This window comes from Anopheles maculipalpis, chromosome 3RL, assembly GCF_943734695.1.
Source record: "Anopheles maculipalpis chromosome 3RL, idAnoMacuDA_375_x, whole genome shotgun sequence".
Taxonomy (NCBI): Eukaryota; Metazoa; Arthropoda; class Insecta; order Diptera; family Culicidae; genus Anopheles; species Anopheles maculipalpis.
The window spans coordinates 33,971,678-33,994,379 of NC_064872.1; the positions used below are offsets into that span (position 1 = coordinate 33,971,678).

Below are 22,702 nucleotides of genomic sequence, written 5' to 3' on the forward strand. Positions count from 1 at the left end.
GTATGATGCAGCATAAGACAGACTGATGCTATTAGTAAATTTGTTCTAAGAATTTGAAATTATAAAACCCTGTATCGAAAGGCCGCCAAGCGCGTACCTCCATAATTTGATCTGAAATGGAAAAGTGTACTCTGGAAATCTTCCTCTTCTTAGCCTGCTCAGGGTTGATCACGTCGCGTAGACATGGCCAGGTCGCCAATCAGTTTCCAGGAAACTCGGTCTTGGGCTGCAATCCTCCATCCACGGCTGTATCCGATCTCCGATAGGTTTAACTCCACTTGATCCAGTCAACGGGTTCGCTGTGCTCTTCTACGCCTCGTGTCGAACGGGTCGCTAACGAGAAGCTTCTTGGTGGTTCATCGTATCCTACAGGCTTTGACTACCGTCAGGATATCAGCACCGCCAGACAGCTTAGCTAGCTCGTTGTTCATTCTCCTTCACCACACGCCCTGCTCGCACACACCGCCAAGAATGGCGAGTGCTTTGGCGTCCTCCGTCAGCATAGTCCAGGATTTATACCCATAGAGGACTTCCGGACGTATCAGTGTGTGATATATCGTACATTTCGTGTATTGTTCAAGTCTTCTGGATCGTAGGAGTTTGGGGAGTCCGTAGTAGGCACAATTACCTTGAACAATGCGCCCTCGGATTTCGCTGCTTACGTTGTTGTCCGAAGTTACGATCGTACCAAGGTAGCAGAACTCCTCTACCGCCTCGAGATCCTCGTCGTCAACTGATACTCTGCTTCCGAGTCAGGCTCTATCACGGTCAGAGCCTCCGGCAAGCAGGTACTTTGTCTTCGTCGCACTTATCCTCAACTTTCTATTGGCCTCACTTTTAAGTCGGGTGCACACTGCCGCAGTTGTCCGTCCGATGATCTCAATGTCATCCGCGAAGCTAAGGAATTGGAGAGATTGGGTGAAAATCGTGCCGCGCTTCGCATGACACCCTCCAGAGCGATGTTGAACAACAAACAGGAGAGTCCGTCCCCTTGCCTTGGAAAGAAGACTGATTTTCTTTATTTCCGCCATTTGTAATATGAATTTTGATCATATATGGCAAACAATTTTTTGCAGGTCTAGTTGGAATGCTTCGAGTATCGAATTTAACCCGCACACTGTAGTTTAAAAACGTCTAAAGGTCAGGTATGAAGTGAACGATTATATTTGAGGATCAAATTTTATGTACAAACTACTTTTTTGTGAAAGGTAGCATTTCAGCATGTCTATTATGGCCTCAATGTTGAACCAGATGTTAGGCGTATCTGTATAGTCAGTTCTGGGAATGGAATCTCTACTACGATCTCTACTATCCACTGTAGTCCGGTGGAAGAGGCTGCAGAAGCGCCGAACCGAACCGAACTCGTTATCGTGTAGCGAGGACTTGTGAATATCCAACTGGCGGATCTAGTTCCTCAGATCACATTGAATCTGTTGACCGCTGCTGAAAGGTTTTTTTTTGTTAATAACTATAACTCCACTTACCGTTAAATCCACCACTGATGTTATCAATAATTGTAGCAGGCCATAAAATGGCAGAATGACCCAATAGATCGTTAAGCCAAGAAGAAAAAGAAAAAGACAATTCACACTCCAGTGAAGTTGATTATGTTGGGTCAGGTGGTTCTCCGGTCTGTTTGATTAACCCAAGTCACTGATATTCATTAAAGAGTTTTCCCACACCAACTACACTCCTTCAATAGAATTGGCAGGATATCTGCGACAAAGATTCTTAAATAGTTTATTGTTATTTTTACCACTACCCCACTAGTTCAATTTGTTGCATCATTTTCAGATTGAACGCAACCGAAGGAGTACAAGATCCACCGAACCCAAAATGCATTTTATCATCCTCCTTTCCCCACAGAACCACGTCCCTCACTTGCTGCACTTTGATTTGTTGCGATTATTTATTCGAGGCATGTTTTCGGTATGTTTTAACAGTTGCCTTAAATCATTCCTACAGTGCCAGCTGCATTTCTCTCCGACTCCCGTACGGTCGGGAAGATGCCGACCCGACCCCAAAGCCCGGTTTCGCTTCGCCCCGCGTTTACGGTACAGAAATTTGTTGTGATTAATTTTTATTGCACAATTCTATTTCATAAATCTGCTATGTTGTGGCTTTTTCGAAACCCATCGCACTGGCTGGATTCTCCGATGCTTCCACCCACCCCCTACCGGTGGTGTATGGGTGTGTGCAATCCTATCCCAGGGCTACGCTAGAAACTGACACACTGTATTCCATTTCCGGTGTGTTGCACTGTCGTTGATCGGTGTGGCAGTAAATGGTAGCAGATGGTATGTTTGTTTAGTGTGAGAGGAAGCAGCGTTGAGGATGGATGTAGAAGTGCTTCCAGCTTTGGTCGAGTTCTGCCACTGTGTCTGGTAGAAGTTTAAGAGCTGTTAGAGCACAGGCTGGTGCGGAGCATGATAACTTCCTAAATTCCAAACGACACACAGCGACACACGTGCAGAGCACACCCGTCCCAGCCGGTCCGAAGTTCCCTTGGGTGTAGGGTGTAGTTTTCATCTTCATTTTCGCTGCGAACAGCAGAACATAAACATCTTCTTCTGGGGCGCCGAACGAGAAAAAGGATCTTTTGTGGAAGCTTTCTTGTAGCTTTTTGTTTTTTTCGCTTGGCTGTTTTGCTATGCTGTCGGGTTATCCAACGAGTACAGTTAGTGGTAGGGAATGGTGGCCAAAAAACCCGAACAAACGAGTGCTCTTAATGGGTCGGTCTGGTCGGCCTCGATCTTCGGTGAAATCGGCTGGTCGGCCTTGAGGTTGGGGGTTTGGGACGTTCTTTATGCTGAACTTTTGCTCTCACATCATACATACAATGGTGGTGTAAACAAGTCACAAGTCTAACTTTGGTTACGGTCCGGCTCCCTGGTAGCAGGTCCGGTCGTCCGGATCACAAATTCGTAAATTTTTACCATCCACCTTTAACTTCACCGTTGCGAGGTTGCGGCTTTGGAGGGCTTTGGCGCCGCATGTCGTGTACTTCAAATGTTGCCCCTTTTTAGCTAATCGGTGGCGTTCCTCTTTCTTTTGAACAGGTCCCCCTCCCTCCCACCGAAAGCGGTGGTAGAGCTTTTGCACTTTACACCAGATTTATTCCTCCGATGGCACATTATGGTAACTATCGTCTGAACTTAACGACAGCAAGGAAGGGATTGTTGTGTTTGTGGCCAGTGTTGTGAAATGGGTTTCTCTTGGACTCGGCTCGGTTTTTCGGCTCATCTTCATTAAGCACACGAAGCGGGGTTAGCATGCTGCTGGCTGGGTAGTACTTTCATTTTACTTTCGTTCCCGGGCGTTATGTTCGGACCATCGCGCTCCCGATCCGTTCCATTCGCGGCGAGGCCTTGCTTATATAGCTGAGACGGGGGTCTTTTTTTCTTCTTCTCTTCCTGTTGGTGATGCCTAATGGAGAGCCATGAATTGCACTGTTCGAAGTTTGGTGGAAGTGAAGTTCGGAATGGGAGCTTTTTTTTTTTTGTTGGTTGTTGGAAGAAGCGTACGAAGCGAATCTTAGGGCGAGCGAAGAAATTGCTTGCTACGCTGTTCTACGCAGAACGAAAGGTCTTCTTCTTCGCTCGTCGTTACGGCCACATTTAATGCCATGTTTTATTGTGCAATGCGAGCGCCATAAAACATACGCCAGCAAGCTTTAAGGCTTACGGGGGTTTCCTCCCCCTTCGCACATGGGAAATGTGTAACTGTTTCACAAATCGATCGTTCAGTTAGAACGAATCGCGCATTTCGCCTGCAGAAACCAACGCGCAATGATGTGCTTGTTTGGCAATCATCATAAATTTTTTAACCCCTTTCAACAACGGGTTCCAAGGGCATAAAAGGGGTCGTCGGTTGGTGGTGTGTGGGTGTTGTTGTTCTGTTTTTCTGTCCGTCGTTGGCGCTGGCGGAGTGGAACAGAAGCAGCGAGGAGTGGATGGGATTTTCGACTCCCATGGAACTGCTCATGCGGTGCAGAAGAAGTGTGCAACTTTTTCAATAACCAGCGTAAGCGAATGGGCCTGCCTGCCGACGCTGCAGTGTGCTGGGAGGAATTTTAATTTCTCCGCAAAAAAAAAGAAGAAAAAGAAAAGAAAAAAAGAGCGGCTGATATGACTTGCGTACGGAAAGTTGGAAATGAAACGCGAGAAAGGAATCGAGCTGGCGAATAAGTGTAGGTTAAATGCATAAAGAAGGGGCATATTATGAGCATTCAAATAAGCAGATGACGATGAGCATTAGCATTGTGCATAAATAATTCTCCGTCTGCGGTGCATTTGCGGTGTATCCGCACTTTTATTTTATGCATTTTTTATGGAATGAATCTCTCTTTTCCCTCTCTTGCGGTGTCTCTCTTCCCGTCTATTTCAACTTTGTTTGTTGGAGGTTTATTTACGAGCTATTTCGCTATTGTTTCGCGGTCGCGGCAACTCGAGCTGGGATGTAAGTTAAATTTATGAGATTTATTTATCGCTTGTAATACTGTGCGTTTATCGAAAGCATTCTCTGTATCGCCTTTTGTTTGCACGTGTTTATGCGAACTGAGTGTTATAATTTTTTTGTTGGTTGTTTTTAAATTCACCCGTATTATGCTGCAACCATTTTTGGGAACCATCAATAGCGCAGTACGGGAACGAACGATGGACCGGGGGTGGTGGGCAATTTATGGGGCATCATTGTCCTTTTTGGGGCTGCCAATCTCGTGTGGTCGTTGCTCGTTTATTTCACTTTCCACATAACATTTTCTGTATGGCTTTATCCGGGAAAACCATCACAGTTGAGCGTTCCAGGGTCCGAGGAGTGTTCACCCACAGTCCACGAAGTACTGTAGAAGAGAGAAGCCGCAAAACGATTGGTTGGAGTTTAAAGTGGTAGCACGTTTATTGCATTTGGGTTTTGCAAATGCAAATATTGTCTGATTTCAAGCTACTCGCCTGTTTGATTGTGTACCACTTACGGATGGGATAAATGTGCTGATCATTGCAACTATCTGGGACGGCAATGGGGGTTGCACAGTTATAAGCGTTTATTGTGCTTTGTGTATTTGTTTGTAATTGTTTGCGTTGGAACTGTAAAGGAAATGCTGACAAAAATGTAAACAGAAACGTTAAAATGTTTTAATTTTCCAACCAAAAGTACAATGCAAAAATTTGACCAATCTAGAATGGTGACGAGAGTACCAATACTGCAAATGACTCTATGGATTCTAATTTTTGCTAGAGCTGTACGTTTACAAAACTTTTGAAACTATTTCCTTCCGAATGTCTTTTAGCATGCTGTAATGGTCTTTATTAGTGCTGCGTAAATTAGCTTTTTTTTTTTTAAAGAGAAAAGGGCATCTGCTCACTAATATGTGAAATGTGTGCCCTCCCGGTAGTTCTGCGCTCATTGAGGGCGGAAACCTTGAAGAGTGCAAAGAGCTACCTCGTATGGCTGAAGAAACTGAAGAGTGCAAAGACCTTCTTCGTGCGGTAGCCTTTTAAACTCACAAGTGAGCAAATTTTGTCCTTCCGAATGAAACCCAAATCTCGTCGTCTTTATCACCCAAATAGGTGATAAAGACGCCGGGTTTTTTCTACTAGTGAAAAACATAGTTTGAATTTGAGATGAGTATGGTGCTACCTTTTTCAAAAAGAATAGCTTTAAGTCTTCAAATTATTGAAGTGAGGTCTTCACTACCCAACACTAGTCATTACAGCTTTCGGCAGTTCTTTTCAGCCTTAGACAATCAATTGGCCACATCATCTTTGGAGATAGTCTTCTGATTGAGGTTTACCAACAAGTTTCTATTAATTGAGAGAAGTTGATAGTCCTCTCCTCTATAGACAAAGAACATTCAATTGCAAATTTAACGCTACAATTCAAAAACACTGCTCATATGCCACAGGCAGCGACTGGTAATTTTGTTAATAAAATGACGATTTTGTTCAACATTTTCTTAAACATAGGATATTAGCTTCCATAATTTTTTCCTTACCAGTATCTCAAGAAGTCAAGAAGTATCTTCTTCTAAGGTTAACTTCACTCACTCACTCATGTTGGCCTGCTATTTTAAATAGCACGTCGTCGTGACATGGCCCGGTCAACAATAGATCTCCAGGAAACTCGATTCCTGGCTGCAGCTTCCCATCCATGTAGGCACCCGATCTCCGACTGGTCTCCCTGTACCTGATCCCGCCAACGAACTCGCTGTGCTCTCCGACGCCTCGTGCCGAACTGGGGGTCACTGACGAATACCTTCTTGGCGGGGCATGATTCCGGCATCCTCATAACATGCCCCAGCCATCGTATCCTGCCGGTAGTTCTGTTGTCAGTGCCTGTAGCAACACCGCGCTGATGGGTATGGGGTATGGTCCGACAGCTACTGAAGGTTAATATAGGATCTCCATACCCTACTCCGACTCAATACGTCCACGGCGTACAGAATGGTAACATATCTCTCCAAATATCTGAGCATGGGTATACGGGGAAACCCAACCCCTTGGGAGGATGGGTTATATGGCTAAATTGAGCGGGGGGGGGGGGGGGTGGATAAATAGCGTCTGTTCTCCATGTTAGGGGCGGCTGGTTGTCCCTTCTGTCCTGGCATCCGTAGGGACATTAAGCAAGGATGCGTAGGCCCTTCCGAAAGACAGGGGGTTGGGGGAGAGGCCTTGCAAGCCACCCCTAGAAAACAATTGCGTTATTTGAATAGTCAACAACAGAAATTAAGTTTAACTTAGCTTAGGTTAGAGGTCTCTAAGGTCACGCCAGCCATCAGATGACTTACTAAACTTGCCGATACCATGCACTTGGATAGTCAGTCCTCACTACAGGGCGACGCTTCTGATGGGATTTGAACCTGCCGTTTGAAGCAGAGCGCCAGATGTCGTCAATACCACCAAATATCTTACGTGCTCCAATTTTTTCGCCAAGAGATAGCGTTGATAGCGTACAATTACAATCTTCTGTTGTAGTTCTTGAATTGTTTTGTTTGTCTAAATCAACTTGTAACACTGCCAACGTTGTCTGTGTAAAAGAAGCTGGATTGCTGGTCGGATCAACTAGCACAAAGAATTGTCGAATAAATAATCTATAAATTCAGACTGTTTTATTGTATGTCCTAATAAGATAGATAGCTTTAGAAAATTAATCTTCTGTGACCTTAAGGCTCTGCCAATACTGATTTTCTTGACACGATTGGACCTACGGCTGAATAGTATTTTATGAATTTGTTCACTCGGTTTGATAAATTTTAATTAGAAAGTGTCCAAAAAATATTTTAACAACCATTATATTTTACATTACACAAACCAACCAACAACCAATCATTATGTTTTCTTCATAGTCTGTTAATGAATTTGGTTTAATAAATGGACACCAAGAGTGAGCATTACTTTAAAATAAGTTTAAAAGATTACAGATTAAACCACACAATTTCGGATCCGTTACACACCCTTTCTGTCAGTAAATATTACAGATTATGAAATTTAATTTTCATTAAACTTACCATCGATTCCTTAATCTGTGTTGGCCAGCTGCCCGCTACGAAAGGATGTGCATTGACAGTTAACGCACACATCCGGTGTCGCACATAATTACAGATAATGCGCCCGCGTGCTAGAGAGAGAATACCAATTAAACGATTTGTGGACTTACGGGTGAGTGTTTTTCGATAAAACGATAAATTTTCTTTAATCATTGCCATTTTTGTTTCTGTTTCCTCGTTGACATCGTTAGTCTACCGGCTCTATAATGCGAAACGCGACGTTCTTTACCAGCACCATTTGTGCTTGTTGCAGTCGGGGACTGCATCTCAGTACTCTTGGTGCGGATATAAATCGAACCACGACAGAAAGATAGAAATGATAAAACCTGCTTCTTCCAGCTGGACTGCTACAATAAACTATGTAATGACGAGAGTGGGGAAAAAAAGTAACGTCAACGACTAGCGAGTAAAATCAACGATCGTAGCGTTTGGGCTAGCGGGTACGGGATGTGGGGTGTGTAACGCTTTCTCTATCGCTTGCTGCTATTGTTGCCCGTTCGGGATCGGGATCGTTGTCGGGTAACATATTTTTTCTCACACTCTCGAAGACAATCATCCGTTTCACTGGTTTGGAAATAACCGTTCATCCGTTTATCACTTTCCTTCGCGCTGCTCCGAACTGTTCTACACTTTTTTATATTTCCCATCCCATGCTTCAGCTCCCCTTTCTTCCCCTTCGATACATGCTATATCTATCTGTATGCTTCGTTTTCTACACATTTCCGCTTCCGGAGCTTTTGCCTTCATTCAGGGAAAGATTTTGTTTTATGGGTAATTGGAAATAAAATTTTATTTCCCTTTGTGTCTGTGTTGGCCCTACCTCGACCGCACTGTTTGGCTTTTTTTTGCTTCAGCTCAATGAAAAACGGAAAAATAAAAACTCTCTAATAAACCTAACTGATGTATGATACACTGGGAAATCATGCACGGTGCATGAGCCCTGGCACCTATAAGCTGGAGCCGTCCTTTTTTTTTCTCACGTGGAAGTGAGTATTCGATGCAATTGCCGCACCAGTTGATGCACCCGATTTCCGTCCCGATTGCAATCGAATTTCAATCCACTTGCAGAGAATGGGTTTTCCGGTGGCACAATCATATTCACTGTACCGGCACACCAACACTGTTTCGACTGCTTCCTTATTGGAACGTGTGGTCCATCGGCGTTGGACGATGAGCAGCAGCAGCAGCAGCAGCAGTTGAAGCAAATGCTATGCAACGTCGTACAATTCCTTCTCGGCTGGCGTCGGGGCTTCACAATCGAACGATGCCAGCATAAGCTCTGTAGGAAGAAAGGGAAGCACAGGAAATATTATTAATAAGCGAAGAAAAGTACATCTTTGCCGCTCCCTTAAGGCAATGACCACCACGGAGCGCTTCGACTGAAAAGGAAGTAATTCAAATCGAAGAGATAGACCGGAAGATGCCCTGCCATGCACTCGGTGCACTTTAAGGGGTTGCGAATGCCAAACATTGCATGTGACCGGTGTGGTGAGCACTGGCACTGCACTGTGCCGTAGTCTGCTACCCCATTCAAGGGCAACCCACAGTTGAGTTGAGTCCGCAAACGATTGTTCACTAACAAACTCGGGCATATTTCTTCCCGGAAATCGTTTGCCCTGACGAGTCCGACTGGTAAGGGATGGCCAGGCGTCATAGCCATTATTATCCAACGTTCGTTTGGGATGTCGCTTGCTCGCTCGGTGGGTGTCTTGGAATGGCATTTTTATTAACTGTTCTAGCAGCTCGGATCCAGAATGCATTTTTTATCCAAAAACACACACACACCGGTCGTAGCGTCCTTCTCAACGAGTGGTCATTCTTTCAAAGGATTGCAATTTTTCTTCCTGTTTTTGCGCTTTGCAAACACCGTCCTGCCCGGAGCTGCAGGACTTTTGCCTTCGAAAGCACTTCTTTTTTTCTGGTTTCTATCTCGGTTAATGTTAAATTAAATTAAGCTTGTGGTAGAAAAAGCTTTTGCAAGCAGGTTTTAAGGTTGAGAATTGTTTGTATGAAAAGAAATAGAAAAAAAGCAAACACCAAGAAATGGTACGACGAAAAACAAAAGTATGATCGACCATCTCTCACGCCGGCAAAGTGTGGAAACAAAAACTTTCATCCAGCCAGCATTGCATTTTCCGCCCGTGTGGCGTTTCACGTCAGTGCGTCAAAGATTCAAACTGCCAGCGTCTTGACAGGACAGCGGAAAGCGGAAGGGCAGATCGCAAGATTGATAGTTTTTCCGACTGTCGACATCGTGGTTTGCTCGTGGGGGTATCTTTGCACAGAAGATTTTTTGTGTGTGTGTTCCCAAAGATCGAGCGTAGATAAATGTGACAATATTGGAATGTAAAACGAGGGACGGATAAAAAAAAGATAGTCCACGCACATCACAAAAGACAAGGAAATAGAGAGGGAGGTATGAGTTGCACCGGAGCATCCGGTGGTCACCGTAAGGAAAAGTCCATTTATCAGATAATCAGAACTTCAAGCAATCAGGTTGTCCAGACTTGCGGTTGACGGACGGATGGCCGGACTTTTCATCAGCTGGGTGCGGTTTTTTTTTTATGAGGGACGATCCATGGTTGGGATCAAAGTTGCGATAATACCAACTTTGATTAGTTTCGTTAGCTGCCCTGCAGCAGCGCTATTGAAGCGAGCTGAATAGACTGAGGTATTGGTGCAGCAAACTATCGGAAGCAATCGAATGAGGCAGTTTTTTTTCCAGTTGTTATTTTCTCTATAACGGAGTTTCTATCCGTGGGAGGTATTGCAATAAGTTTGAGGGAGCCTAAGCCTTAAAGTTAAGCAACATGTCCAAGCTTTGTAAATTTTGTTGAATGTAAAACTAAAGTCTCCATTAAAATAAATAAAACAATCGAGGAGTTCCATATTAAATTCTCCTAAAAGAGGTGACCCTCACGAATGTAAGGGTCTTATTTAAACAGAGAGACATGGAAAATTGGTGTTGAAAGTGCATGCTTACGTTTTTGATGATAATTTAATTCAGCACGGTACCACCAAAACCGGGACAAGATGGTAGTTTATTGCTATTTCTCTTTTATAGCCTTTTTTATGTTTTATTTTGTTTTGTGTTGTTGCTGTTTTGTTGGTGTTTACCATGCTAAAAACCCGTCTATTTTACGCCTCTGCCCCTGTCTTCGTTGATTATTCTAGCAGGGATGTATCCTGTCCCTCTTTTAATTTCGCGTCGGACAACCTATTTTTTTTTTACTGGGGTGCATTTATTTAACTCGTTTTACTGAGAGGCAAAAAACGAACCCAAGGAGAGAAGGTTCATCACAGATGATGCATATTGTCTGGCAAAAATTTGTTCGCATTTTATTTTCGCAAACCGTTCCCCAAACGTGTCCAGCGTATGTTGTGCATTTGCATGTAGAGTGAAGCTGCACGAGTTGTCGAAGTGCGAAGGTTAGTTGGCGGATGGGAAGGAAGGAGAAGGTGTGGTCTGGCTTTATTTTCATCACTGTCTGCAAGCGACCACGCTAATCAGATCAGACACAATCGGGCTGGACCGTTATGGCAATTGAAGCGTGTGAAGTATAATATATTTAAGATTCTATTTTATTCGGCAGCATTATGAGCATGACACAAATGCAAATTAAACGTACCCAAAGTACAACATTTTCAGTGTACAGATTTTAGGATTTCCCGGGAGTGCTGGTGCAAAAGAAGCAAGAGCATTCGAGAAATCGCGCGCCCGGATCAATGCAGTTCAAAGAAATACTTGAACCCGTCGTCGGCTGCCGGATAGATGTTATTAACTATTTTGCATGGAATGTTACTCATCCTTGAGCTTCGGTGCGCACAAATGGCACACAGTGGCTGTGGCTGGAGTAAGGGGGGAAAGGAATGCGTAGTCCCTTGCAGCCGGCGAAGTGAGTCTTGCTCACTTGCTGCGCCTTACGAACGTCGGTGATAACACGTTTACGGTATTATTTTGCCGTTTTTGTGAAGTTTTTATTGGAATTCCAGCGAGAGAAGGGAAACTTTCCTGTGGCCGAAAGCCGTGGCAAAGTGCAGAAAGTGGAAAAGGATTTAGCGGAATAAATTCATTGAAGCCTTCGGTGAAAGTCTATCGTGAGGAGGATAAGAGTCAGCTTTCCCTGGTGGTATTGTATAGTTTTGCTTTACGACACCCTTAATCCGTGGCAGTTTTTCATGGCAAGAAAGTATTGGCAAGTGAAACTTAAAGTGTCGATTGCTTTTGTTGTGGTTCGTGAGGGAGCAGGGTCGATAGCTCACGGATCGAGTAATTGCAGGGTATGGATAATTCGTGTCAAGGAGAACAAACCATTAAAGCCGAGCGGGGTTTTTGTATGGAAGAGCCAATAAGATATTCTGAGGAAAGAGATGTGGTCAAAGTAAAGTGTTAGCTTACTCGATGTTAAAGAAATAAGTTTTCCAAGAAGTAGAACTTATTTACCGTGAGTTTTTTGCTTTCGCAAATGTTTCGACGGACTTTTTGATACTGAATCATAATCTTGTTTGTAAAGAAATCACAGTTATTGCGTCCGGAATTTGAGGTGATCACCAAGTTCGTTTGATTGAACCCCGATAGACATTTTCTATTTAAGTTACAGTTGCAAGTCTTTACCTATTTGTCACCTATCACTGACTTTCTTAAAGCTAACATTACACAAGCAAAAGTTGGAGCTCAGCTCAATTAATGAGCCAGAGTTCGACTTTTCAAATTGATTTTTGTGCATGATTCGGTCTGCTAGTCAAAACTCCAACAGGACCGTTGATTGGATATTTGACTGGCCATTGTGGAAATTCACCTACATTGGTTTACATTGAAGTTGAAGTATGCATAGCTTACGTTCCATCTATGTCCCATATGGGACATCATACTTGTAAGAGTTCTATAGAAAACCTGATCGATAGCAATTTTGATCCCAATTCCAAGTACAACAAATAACACCTTATACTATGAGTTCGATCCTTTGTGGTAGAAATAGAAGATCGGAAATGAATTTAAACAAAACACATTTTCCAATTTGCACTGAAAGATTAAACTGAATAAAGTTAACATTGTAAAAGATTACATATCCTTGCACATCTTTTACTACGAACATTCAAAAGTCTCGTTTGCCTAGAATTGTTTCACATTAAAAACAATACCCGTAGCGCCGCACACCATATGTAACACGTACCAGCGCCATTGCAAATATTGAACAATGGAAAGGGAATTAAAATCCAATTCGGTTCCGGCGGAAGGATCAAATTTCATTTCAACCCACCCCATTTTAGGTCGACATGCTTTCGCGAAAGCTCAGCGGAAGTTACGGAAGTGATATGCTTTCCGGCATATTGACCAGTAAGCGATGGGATCGAGGGTTTTGCTTCTACCGATACGTGTGGTGCGCACACATCTTCGTAATTCGAAACGAGCCCCGTTGGGGCCCATTGGAGTGTGATCCCGGTGAAAAAAAAACCCGTTCGATTCGGTGCATGTTTCTAAGCGATGGTATCGGCTTTTCGGGCATGGTCACTGTCACAGTGACACCGTTTTCGGTTCCGTTTGCCAGTACCCGTTTGGGTGTTGCTAAGCTGGCACTGTTGCCGTTTCTACTGAAAAATGCATATGCACACAAATACTCAAATGCAGGTGTGTGTGTGTGTTTTTCACCTCGAAGGATCAACATTCGTTCGTTACCTTGTACCGCTTGGTGGTCACTCGGTTGAGGTGTGAATGTGTGCAAGGTGTTAAATTCCCTTACGTTAAACACTGTGGGACGCTCGATGGTTGGCTCCATGGCACGTCCCATTGCAGCAAGAAACAACTGCAGACAAACATGGACAGAAGGGTGATATTTTCTTGCGCATTTTCACGATTTTCGCGCGCGCGTTGAACGAGAAAATCCACCCGTTAACTGCACGTCCGGCCCTCCATGGAGATTTTCGTTCAGTTTTGGCTGTACCGAACGAACTGTCCCCGTGGGTAAGGTGGACTTATTCATGAGCTTAGGTAAATATGTGCCGGATGTGGCATAGTTTGGTGTGGAAGTAGTTTTTTCGAACGGCACAATATCTTTTATCGCTGCCCAGTTCGTCTGTTCTGCCTCTGTATTGGTCATCTTGTTTTTTACCAACGCTTTGCTGTCTTCCTTGTGAAAGAAATACAGTGTTCCGGTTTTTGGGTTGATGTTGAATCTAAACGAATTTTAGCTCCAAATCCCCCAGCACAATTGCTCCACTTGGTCGGTGGTGTATTACTAAGGGACGATTTTTTTATTGAACTTTTTACAGCAGAAATAAACGCAAGAGGAAACACAACAGCAACAACAAAAAAGTCTGTGCAAGTAAAAGGAAACCCACATTGGATGTTTTGGACAAGCGAGCGAGAAAATAAAAATAATAAAATGCACAATGCTCTCGGGAGGCTTGCCTTGTGGTTTGCTGTACATGCCAATTTTGGTTCCGAAACGGTGGACCGGACGATATACAAACATACACCGGTTTGGTTTTGTCGCTGGACGGCTGGACTCTTGCTGGAATGGCGCAAACATCATCGATAAATGCATATGAATTGATAAAATATGTGTGTTCGGGCACAATCCGGATGGCAACGACAGGCGAAATTGAACACCCTATCGTATGCTGCGATTACTCGTCGATGCTGTCGGTCGTGTTTTCCTGTCGTTTGAATTCTTTTCCCGAGCCGTGGTTCATGTTTGGGGAAATTTTTTTTTTGTTACTCTCTAAGCTGCTTGCAGTGTTGGCATTAAGCATCGATTTTTAAGCTGCATCACCAGATTAAGAAGAAGCACTGAGTGTGTGTTTGTGGTCACATTCAATTTGTATGCGCACTAAATGTTCGCTTTTCCGAGTGGTTTGTCGTGTCGTGATAGAGAGCAAGGTTTTTGGGTGATTTATGTATTTGCTTTGTTGTAGCCATTTTTGTGGCAGCCAGCAAACATCGTGCATTGGGGGAAGTTTTTAGGATATGATCGAACGACCGGTTTTTTTTTCAATCTCCCGTTCATAAAACATGCTCCTGTCCATTGCGGTGCGTTTAAAGGATGAACGCAATAAATACTGACAGCTAATGACTTGTTTGTTTCACGGTGGCTTTGCCTTTGAAGCGATGATAAAGTGTTTGAACATCAAACAACCGATTAAAAAGCAGCTGTTTAGAAGATGAAAGAGTTGATTTATGAACATTCTCCGGAGTTCATAAAATATAATGCATTCTAATCTGGGGGAAAGGAATTTTAACTGATTTTTTTTATTGTGGATTGATTGTGTTTGAAAAGGTGAAATGATTGAAAACAAAATTAGGCATTTTTGTAAAGCATAATTGTGAAGTAGGGAAACGAGATAGCGATATCGTGGCGAGCGCCGAGTGAGCGAAGGGGGGTATTTAAGCGGCGCGCGCTGCTGGGTCGGGAGGTCAGTTGAACGCGAAATGTCGAAGGTGAAGGACGTGCGAATTGGAGAATAAATAAAGTGAACTAAACGAAAGTCACCCATCTTCTTCTTTTGATGTTTAACTGATTCTCACATGGGGGCTCGTCCGGGAATACTGTTTTCCCAAACGAGTGAGGCTTTTGCGATGAAAGCAATCGGTGCGATATAGTGTGATGTTTCGTGAGGCTATTTTGTGATTAAATAGCAAAAAACTGTGAGGCTTTTTTTATGAAGGCAAATAGTGAGACGTTTTGTGAAAGAGATGAACAGTGAGGCTTTCGTAGCAATCCGTGCGAATCAGTGAGGCTTGTGAAGCAATTAGTGAGGCTTTATTTTTAGCAACCAGTGAGAATCCGTGAGGGATAGCGAGGCTTTCCGAAGCAATCCGAGTGAAGAAATTTAGCGAGGCTTTACAGCAACCTGTCTGTGAAAATTCTGTGTGAATTTTACGAGTCAACTAGTGTGACATTTGTGCGTGAGTGCGGGAAGCCGCGAGAAAATTGTGTGGTAGTGTGTGTGTCGGCTTTGTGAGTGAAAGATAGAGAGAGATAGAATGGCAACGGTCAAGGAGCTTTGTGAAGATTTCACGAAGATTGGGTTGGTGCGCGAGTGTGAGAGGCTTGGCCTAGAAACCACTGGAGGAAAAGTGGAAATCGCGAATCGAATTGTGAAATACCGAGCGACGGTTGCGTCAGGGGACAACGCCGGTCCGTCCGGGAGTGGACACAGAGCAGAACCAGCTAACGCCATAGACGACGTCGAAAACTACGCGGGTAACCAACCGTACGAGAGTTGCGATGATGATTCCGAGGAAAAAGCGGATCTGGATCTTCCGGAAGAAGGTGATAGCTTTGTTGCCGAGGATGACGATGAAACGGAAGAAGACCCTTTTCAAACTGCTGTGCGAATCTCGACGCCTAAACGACCGCAACGCGTTTACGCATTTCGAGATGTGGAAGATAGCATTGAGACGTTTGGAGCAGAGGATGGGCACGATGTGCGTATTTGGCTGGCACACCTCGATTCCATATCAAAGTCAGCAGGATGGAATGACGAACAAAAGCTAATCATGTTACGTAAAAAGATGACGGGAATCGCAAGAAAGTTCGTGTCGTCTTTGCGTAATGTGCAAACTTATGCGAGATTGAAAAAAGAGCTGATCACGGAATTTGCTCCATTTGTGAGGTCGAGTGATGTGCATCGGATTCTCGCAAATCGGAAGAAGGAAACGGCCGAGACGATGCGAGAGTACGTTTACGAAATGCAACGAATTGCTGCCCAAATTGATTTAGACGAACCAAGCTTGTGCGAGTACATCGTGAACGGTGTGACCGACGATGATTTTTTCAAATCATTGCTGTATGAGGCGCAAACAATTCGAGTGTTAAAAGAAAAGTTGCTCAATTTTGAAAAAGTGCGCATGGCTCGAAAGAAGAAAACGACAGATAAAGAAGAAAACAAACGAGTTTTGTCATCCAGTAGCCGCGTTGACAAACGGGCGGAGCAGCGATGCTACAATTGCGGAAACAAAGGACACCAAGCTCGCGCGTGCGCGCAGACACAGGGTGGTCCGAAATGTTTCTCGTGTCGTGAGTACGGTCATAAGGCGAGCGAGTGTGCGCGGAACAAAAGCGTCGTTCCTGCGAAAATAAACGTGACGGAAGAATCGGTGGGAATGGTTGATGTCGTGTTAAACAAAACATCGGTCAAGGCATTGTTTGACAGTGGAAGCAACCAAAACTTGGTGACAATAGGTTGTTACAAAAGAATCGAGGGATCACCGCTGATCGATACTTCGATGTGGTTCCAGGGCTTTGGTGGCATGAGAACAAAGGCGATCGGCATGTTCACGGTGGACGTTACGGTGGATGATAACGTTTTTAGTGGTGTGCGATTTTTTGTGGTGCCAAATGAAAGCATGTCTTACGATGCAGTATTGGGCAGAGATTCCTTGAACTATTTTGAAGTTACGATGACAACGGCGGGTGTCAAAGTCAGGCCATATGGTTCAACGGATGAAATGTTTTCTATTGTGTGTGACAATGAAGACAATTTGGATGTGTCTCCTCGATTTTCGGAAAGAGTAAAGGCTGTTATTTCGGGGTACAAACCTGCGGGAAACGTGAATAGTCGTGTTGAGACGAAAATTATTTTGCATGACGAGACGCCTGTGCGTTCGTCGCCAAGGCGTTTTGCTCCGGGTGAAAAGGCGGTGCTGGAGAAAACAATCGACGAGTGGTTAGCCGCGGGAATAATTCGAGAAAGTGAGAGTGATTTTGCGAGTCCGGTAACGTTAGCGAGAAAAAAGGACGGTTCCTTACGCGTTTGTGTTGATTATCGCGGACTTAATCGAAAAATGATTAAGGATTGTTTTCCCATGAGGAACATAGAAGATCAAATCGATCGCTTGAAGTCAGCCAGAGTTTTTACCACACTTGACTTGAAAAATTCGTTTTTTCATGTTCCTGTGGAAAAGTCGAGCCAGCGGTACACAGGCTTTGTTACCCACACAGGCCAGTACGAGTTTCTTAGAACGCCTTTCGGGTTGGTCAATAGTCCAGCGAGTTTCAGCCGGTTTGTAGCGGATGTGTTTCGGGAATTCATCAAGAGTGAGCGTGTGTTGGTGTATGTGGATGATTTAATAATTCCTTCATTAGATGAGGAAAGTAATTTTCAAACGTTGAAGGAATTGTTAAATGTCGCGAGTGAGAACGGTGTGCAGTTCAATTGGAAAAAATCGCAATTTTTAAAGGATGAAGTGGAGTATCTCGGGTATGTGATTCGCAACGGGTGTTATCGCATAGCGCCGAGTAAGTTGCGATCGGTTCAGCTTTTTCCGGAACCGAAAAATGTGAAGCAGCTGCAAAGATTTTTGGGACTTACGAGTTACTTCCGAAAATTTATTGCTGGTTACGCGACAATTTCGAAGCCTTTGACAAGTTTGCTTCAGAAAGGTGTTGAGTTTGTGTTTAGTGAAGAGGAGCGTTCGAGTTTTGACGAGTTGAAACGGTGTTTGGTGACCGATCCGGTGTTAAAGATCTACGACGAAAGTGCCGAAACCGAGCTCCATACGGACGCGTCAAAGTACGGTTATGGTGCTGCGCTTATGCAGAAGAGTGATGATGACAAGTTTCATCCTGTTGCCTTCATGAGTCAACAAACATCAAACGCGGAGAAAAATTATAGTGCGTATCATTTGGAAGTGCTAGCGGTGGTTCGCGCTGTTGAAAAGTTTCGTGTGTATCTCTTAGGCATCAAGTTTAAGATCGTTACAGATTGTGCAGCGTTTGGGCATATTTTAAAATCGAAAGAACTGTCGGCAAGAATCGCGAGATGGGCTTTGATGCTCGAAGAGTATGAATATGAAGTGGTTCATAGGCCAGGTTCATCGATGAAGCATGTGGATGCGTTGAGCAGGGCACCGGTGATGATTGTGAAAAGCGATCCTATGATAGAAGCGATCAGAAAAATGCAACAAAGTGACGAGCGTGCGAAGGCAATTATCGAATTGTTAAAAACGCAATCTTTTGAAGATTTTGTCATGTGCAATGGGCTGCTGATGAAAGTAGTGAAAGGTAGGGAAGTGATTGTGGTACCATCGGGGATGCAAAGCGATTTGATACGTAGGATACACGAAAAGGGTCACTTAGGAGCTCGTAAGATAGAGGGTATTATCGAACAGGAGTTTTACATTCCAAACGCGAGTGAGAAAATAAAACAAACGATTGAGTGTTGTGTGAAATGTATCCTCGCAGAGCGTAAAAGGGGAAAAGTTGACGGTTTATTATACCCAATCGCGAAAGGTGACGTTCCGTTAGACACGTATCACGTAGACCATTTGGGTCCAATGGACATTACGGAGAAAAGGTATAAATATTTGTTTGTAGTAGTTGATGCGTTTAGTAAGTACACTTGGATATATCCTACTAAAACGACGAATTCATTTGAAGTAATTCAGCGATTAGCAACACAGAGCGAGGTATTTGGTAATCCAAGGCGTATTATTAGCGATAAAGGGGCTGCGTTTACGTCAAACGATTTTAAGCGGTATTGTGAGGATCAGGATATCGAGCGTGTGGAAGTTACGACAGGTGTTCCGCGCGGGAACGGGCAGGTAGAGAGGGTAAATCAAGTGATTATTGCTATGTTGCGAAAGATGGGTGTAAACGATCCTGCAAAGTGGTATAAGCACGTTGCCAATATTCAGCGGTGGATTAATTCGAGCCCACATCAGAGCATCGGTGTTACTCCTTTTGAAGCGATGTTTGGGGTACCGATGAGACACGAAGGAGATTTACGACTAGGTGAGCTGATGGAAGAAATTCGAGTGGCCCAACATCACGATCAACGAGAGCAGACTCGAGCTGGTGCCAGGGTTTCTATCGAGAAAGCCCAAGAAGAACAACGGAGATCGTACGACTTACGAGCGCGGTCGGCTACAACTTACCGCGAAGGCGACCTGGTGGTGATTAAGCGGACGCAGTTCGGGCCTGGAAGGAAGTACGCAGCTGAGTACCTTGGACCATATAAGGTAACCAGTGTTCGTCCACATGATCGCTATGACGTAGAAAAGATCAATGGCGAAGGGCCAAAAGTGACGTCGACGGCTTCGTCACATATGAAACCCTATCGGTTTTATTGCGGTGAGGATCCTTCGGGGCGAAAGGATCGGTCGAGGAAAGGCCGTGTGAAGTAGGGAAACGAGATAGCGATATCGTGGCGAGCGCCGAGTGAGCGAAGGGGGGTATTTAAGCGGCGCGCGCTGCTGGGTCGGGAGGTCAGTTGAACGCGAAATGTCGAAGGTGAAGGACGTGCGAATTGGAGAATAAATAAAGTGAACTAAACGAAAGTCACCCATCTTCTTCTTTTGATGTTTAACTGATTCTCACATAATTACCCGCTGAGCACTTACTGGTCGGAGGAAACTAAACGATTATTAATTTACTGTTTGATTATCAAACGGAATGGAGGCGCCTGGTAGTTTGTTTGTTGTGCAGCGACAAACATTTCCTGATTTCGATTAATTTGGTTGGTCGGGCATGCAATTCGTTAGATAAATTGATTTGTTTTAATGCAAATTTGAGAGCAATAAGTATGCTTATTTAGGATTCAAAGGATCAAATATCTATATTTGATGTTCTTGCCCAATTCCATCTATGAAGAGATAACTCATATCTTATGCATGCAATGAATAATTGAATCAGATCTATTAAAAATAAATAAAAATAAAATAAAATCAATAAAAAAGTCATAACAGCATTATCCTTCTGAAACACAGCAATCAGTAAAATACAAAAAACGAACTGCATTCCCTTGCAGATGGAGACGCCTGGTGCTTTGTAACATTCGATTCTTCTTGTAATGTAATATTACGTTTAGTTTGCGGGTTTGTTCTATTTATGGAACGCACAATCAAAGTAAATGAGTGAAAGGGTGCAAATTAACTTGTTTTGTTAGATAAAGTAAAAACTATAATTACATTTTATTCAGAATTATGACACGGATGGAGACGCCTGGTATGCGATTCATCTCTACTGTAATTTGAAATTTATTTAAACAAACATGAAAGCATGAAAGCAACTTGATTGAATTATGCTTGATTGATCGTTAATGGAATCGCAGTTCGATCAACCCGTCGCTCAATATTATAATGCCATAAACGAGTTCTTCTGTTCATCACTCCATTTATAACCACATGCGACACGTTACTGATGCTACCGGAAGCCATCAACGTTCAATTACATGTAAGTGAAGGCAAGTGTGTGTACCAAAAAAATATCAAAAGTCTAAAAACATCGCTACGTACCAAGTCCAGCTGACATTTTCTGACATTAGCTACTGTCCATGGCATTAATTTACAAAAATAGCATCACATGCACACACACACACTCACTCGCATGGGACATGAGCACCTGATAAATGTTTCGTTTTTCTCCGGCGTTAATGGTTCTCGTTGTATCAAAAGTCAAACCAAATGGGAAGGATGATATGCAGGAACAAATAAAGAGCAAAAGACAAACAAATAAACACGGATGCTCACCTGTTTCGTTGAGGAGCTTGCAGCTCTGCATGAACTGACAGAGTGTCGCGTACTGTCCAACATCCGGTAGCGTTTGATTGACCTGGATCATGTGCCTGGTAAAAGCTCCAACGATGGCCGCCAATCGATCGAACGCTGTCATGTTTATGTGACCGTTCGGGAGTCTGTTGGAGCGAGGGAGGAAAAAATGTGTGTTGGAAGAGAGGAAAAAAAAACGAGATGGTAAGAGCAACGAACGCACAAGATAAATAGCACAATGGTAAACAGTTTCGGACCAATCCTATGATGATGATGGAAACATGAATGTGAGTAATTTCGACTGTCGTACAGCAATTTGTACGATACCGAATGCCAGCCAAATTGCAATCGTCTGTGACATGCTCGTTTGTGCGGTTTAATATTGACAGGTGTGTGTGTCGGTCTGTAGGTGACGCTCACCTTACGCAGCAATCCTCGCGCGCCTTCAGTGCCAGCTTGATGATGTCGACAAAAACCGGAATCACGACCCATTCGTTGGACGTTGATCTGGTCACACCGCTTCCGGACGCAACCGCTGCCGTGCTGCTCGATGTCGATGGTTTGGAAGATCCATTCGCTAACGACGACTGCAGAACCGAACGGCGCCCATCCGCGGTGCTTCCGCTTCCGTGCTGCTCCGTCTGTTTGCTCCAGAGACTTCCGCAACCCTCGGCGTGCCGCTGCATGCAGTCGAGCTGTTGACTCGTTGTCGATGACAATTTGCTCCACTGTGCGGCACATAAGTAGCAGGAGAGTAAAAACAAACGCAGAACAATGGAAAAGAAATAAATGAGTGTTGAGAAGGGGACAATGGGGAAAAAAAACGTTAAAACTATGCATTAAGATGAACGAAGTGCCTGACGTCAGTTGCTGTTTGGCCTCCCCAATGGATGGGCAGGGTCGATCAGGGCGTGAAGAAAATGAAACTAATTTGTCCCGGTTAATTGAAACTTGTCAGCCGATGGTGCCGACGATGGGGCTTTGGAGGTTATCGAGAGCTTTCTGTTGCCGAACAGTTTGCCCATCGTCGTCGTGATTCCACCATAGCTGATAGTGGTTAGAAGTGTGAGAGCTTTTTCAACGTCACGAATCCGTTTCGCTGTGGTGGACAGTTTAAGTGTCACCCTTGACGTGTAACATAGCGTTGGGGTGAGGTTTTGTTTTTACTTGGGATCGAGGATGAAGGTTTGCGTTTGTTTTTTTTTTCCGTATTCCGCTTCCACTATATTGATAGTGATTTTAAATGGATCATGAAAATGGGCAGGATGCTATTTTCAGCACGTTTCAATGTAATGAACTCGGATGGGAAAAGGTCATTGCAAAAAAAATCGTTACAAAAACATCAAAAGCTGCATCGTAATGCCAGAAACCCTGGGCAGATAAAAGTGGGTTAAAATTGATTTATGTGAAAAAGGTTATCAAACTTGACATTTTCCATTCCAAAGTAGATTTCTCCAATTGTTTTTTTCAATAGATAAGGGTAAAGTGTTATAAGGAATACAATGTTCTTAAAACATAAATGAGTTTATTGAATCTATACAGCTGCATGAAATACCTGATATAGTAGCAATTTTCCTTTATTTAAAGCTGTGCAGAGATTCTTCTTTAAATGTTTATTTAGTGTAACAAAATTCTGGTTATAATGAATGGTTCGTATTAATGATATGCAT

At 43.7% G+C, this 22,702-nt stretch overlaps 2 protein-coding genes across 4 annotated transcripts in view; one reads left to right on the top strand and one right to left on the bottom strand.

Annotated features, from left to right (window-relative positions):
• The window catches only part of LOC126565134 (elongation of very long chain fatty acids protein AAEL008004-like), a 588,598-nt gene that overhangs the window by 240,994 nt on the left and 324,902 nt on the right, over positions 1-22,702 (top strand). The gene's annotated exons all lie outside the window — the stretch shown is intronic.
• The window catches only part of LOC126564436 (ras-GEF domain-containing family member 1B), a 29,881-nt gene continuing 15,856 nt past the window's right edge, over positions 8,678-22,702 (bottom strand). For both annotated transcript variants that reach the window (XM_050221481.1, XM_050221480.1), the window contains 3 exons: positions 21,453-21,760; positions 21,015-21,178; positions 8,678-8,822 (listed from right to left, as the gene is read on the bottom strand). In XM_050221481.1, the coding sequence (XP_050077438.1) occupies positions 8,752-8,822; positions 21,015-21,178; positions 21,453-21,760 (543 nt within the window). In that variant the 3' untranslated portion in view covers positions 8,678-8,751. The remainder of the gene's footprint in view (positions 8,823-21,014; positions 21,179-21,452; positions 21,761-22,702) is intronic.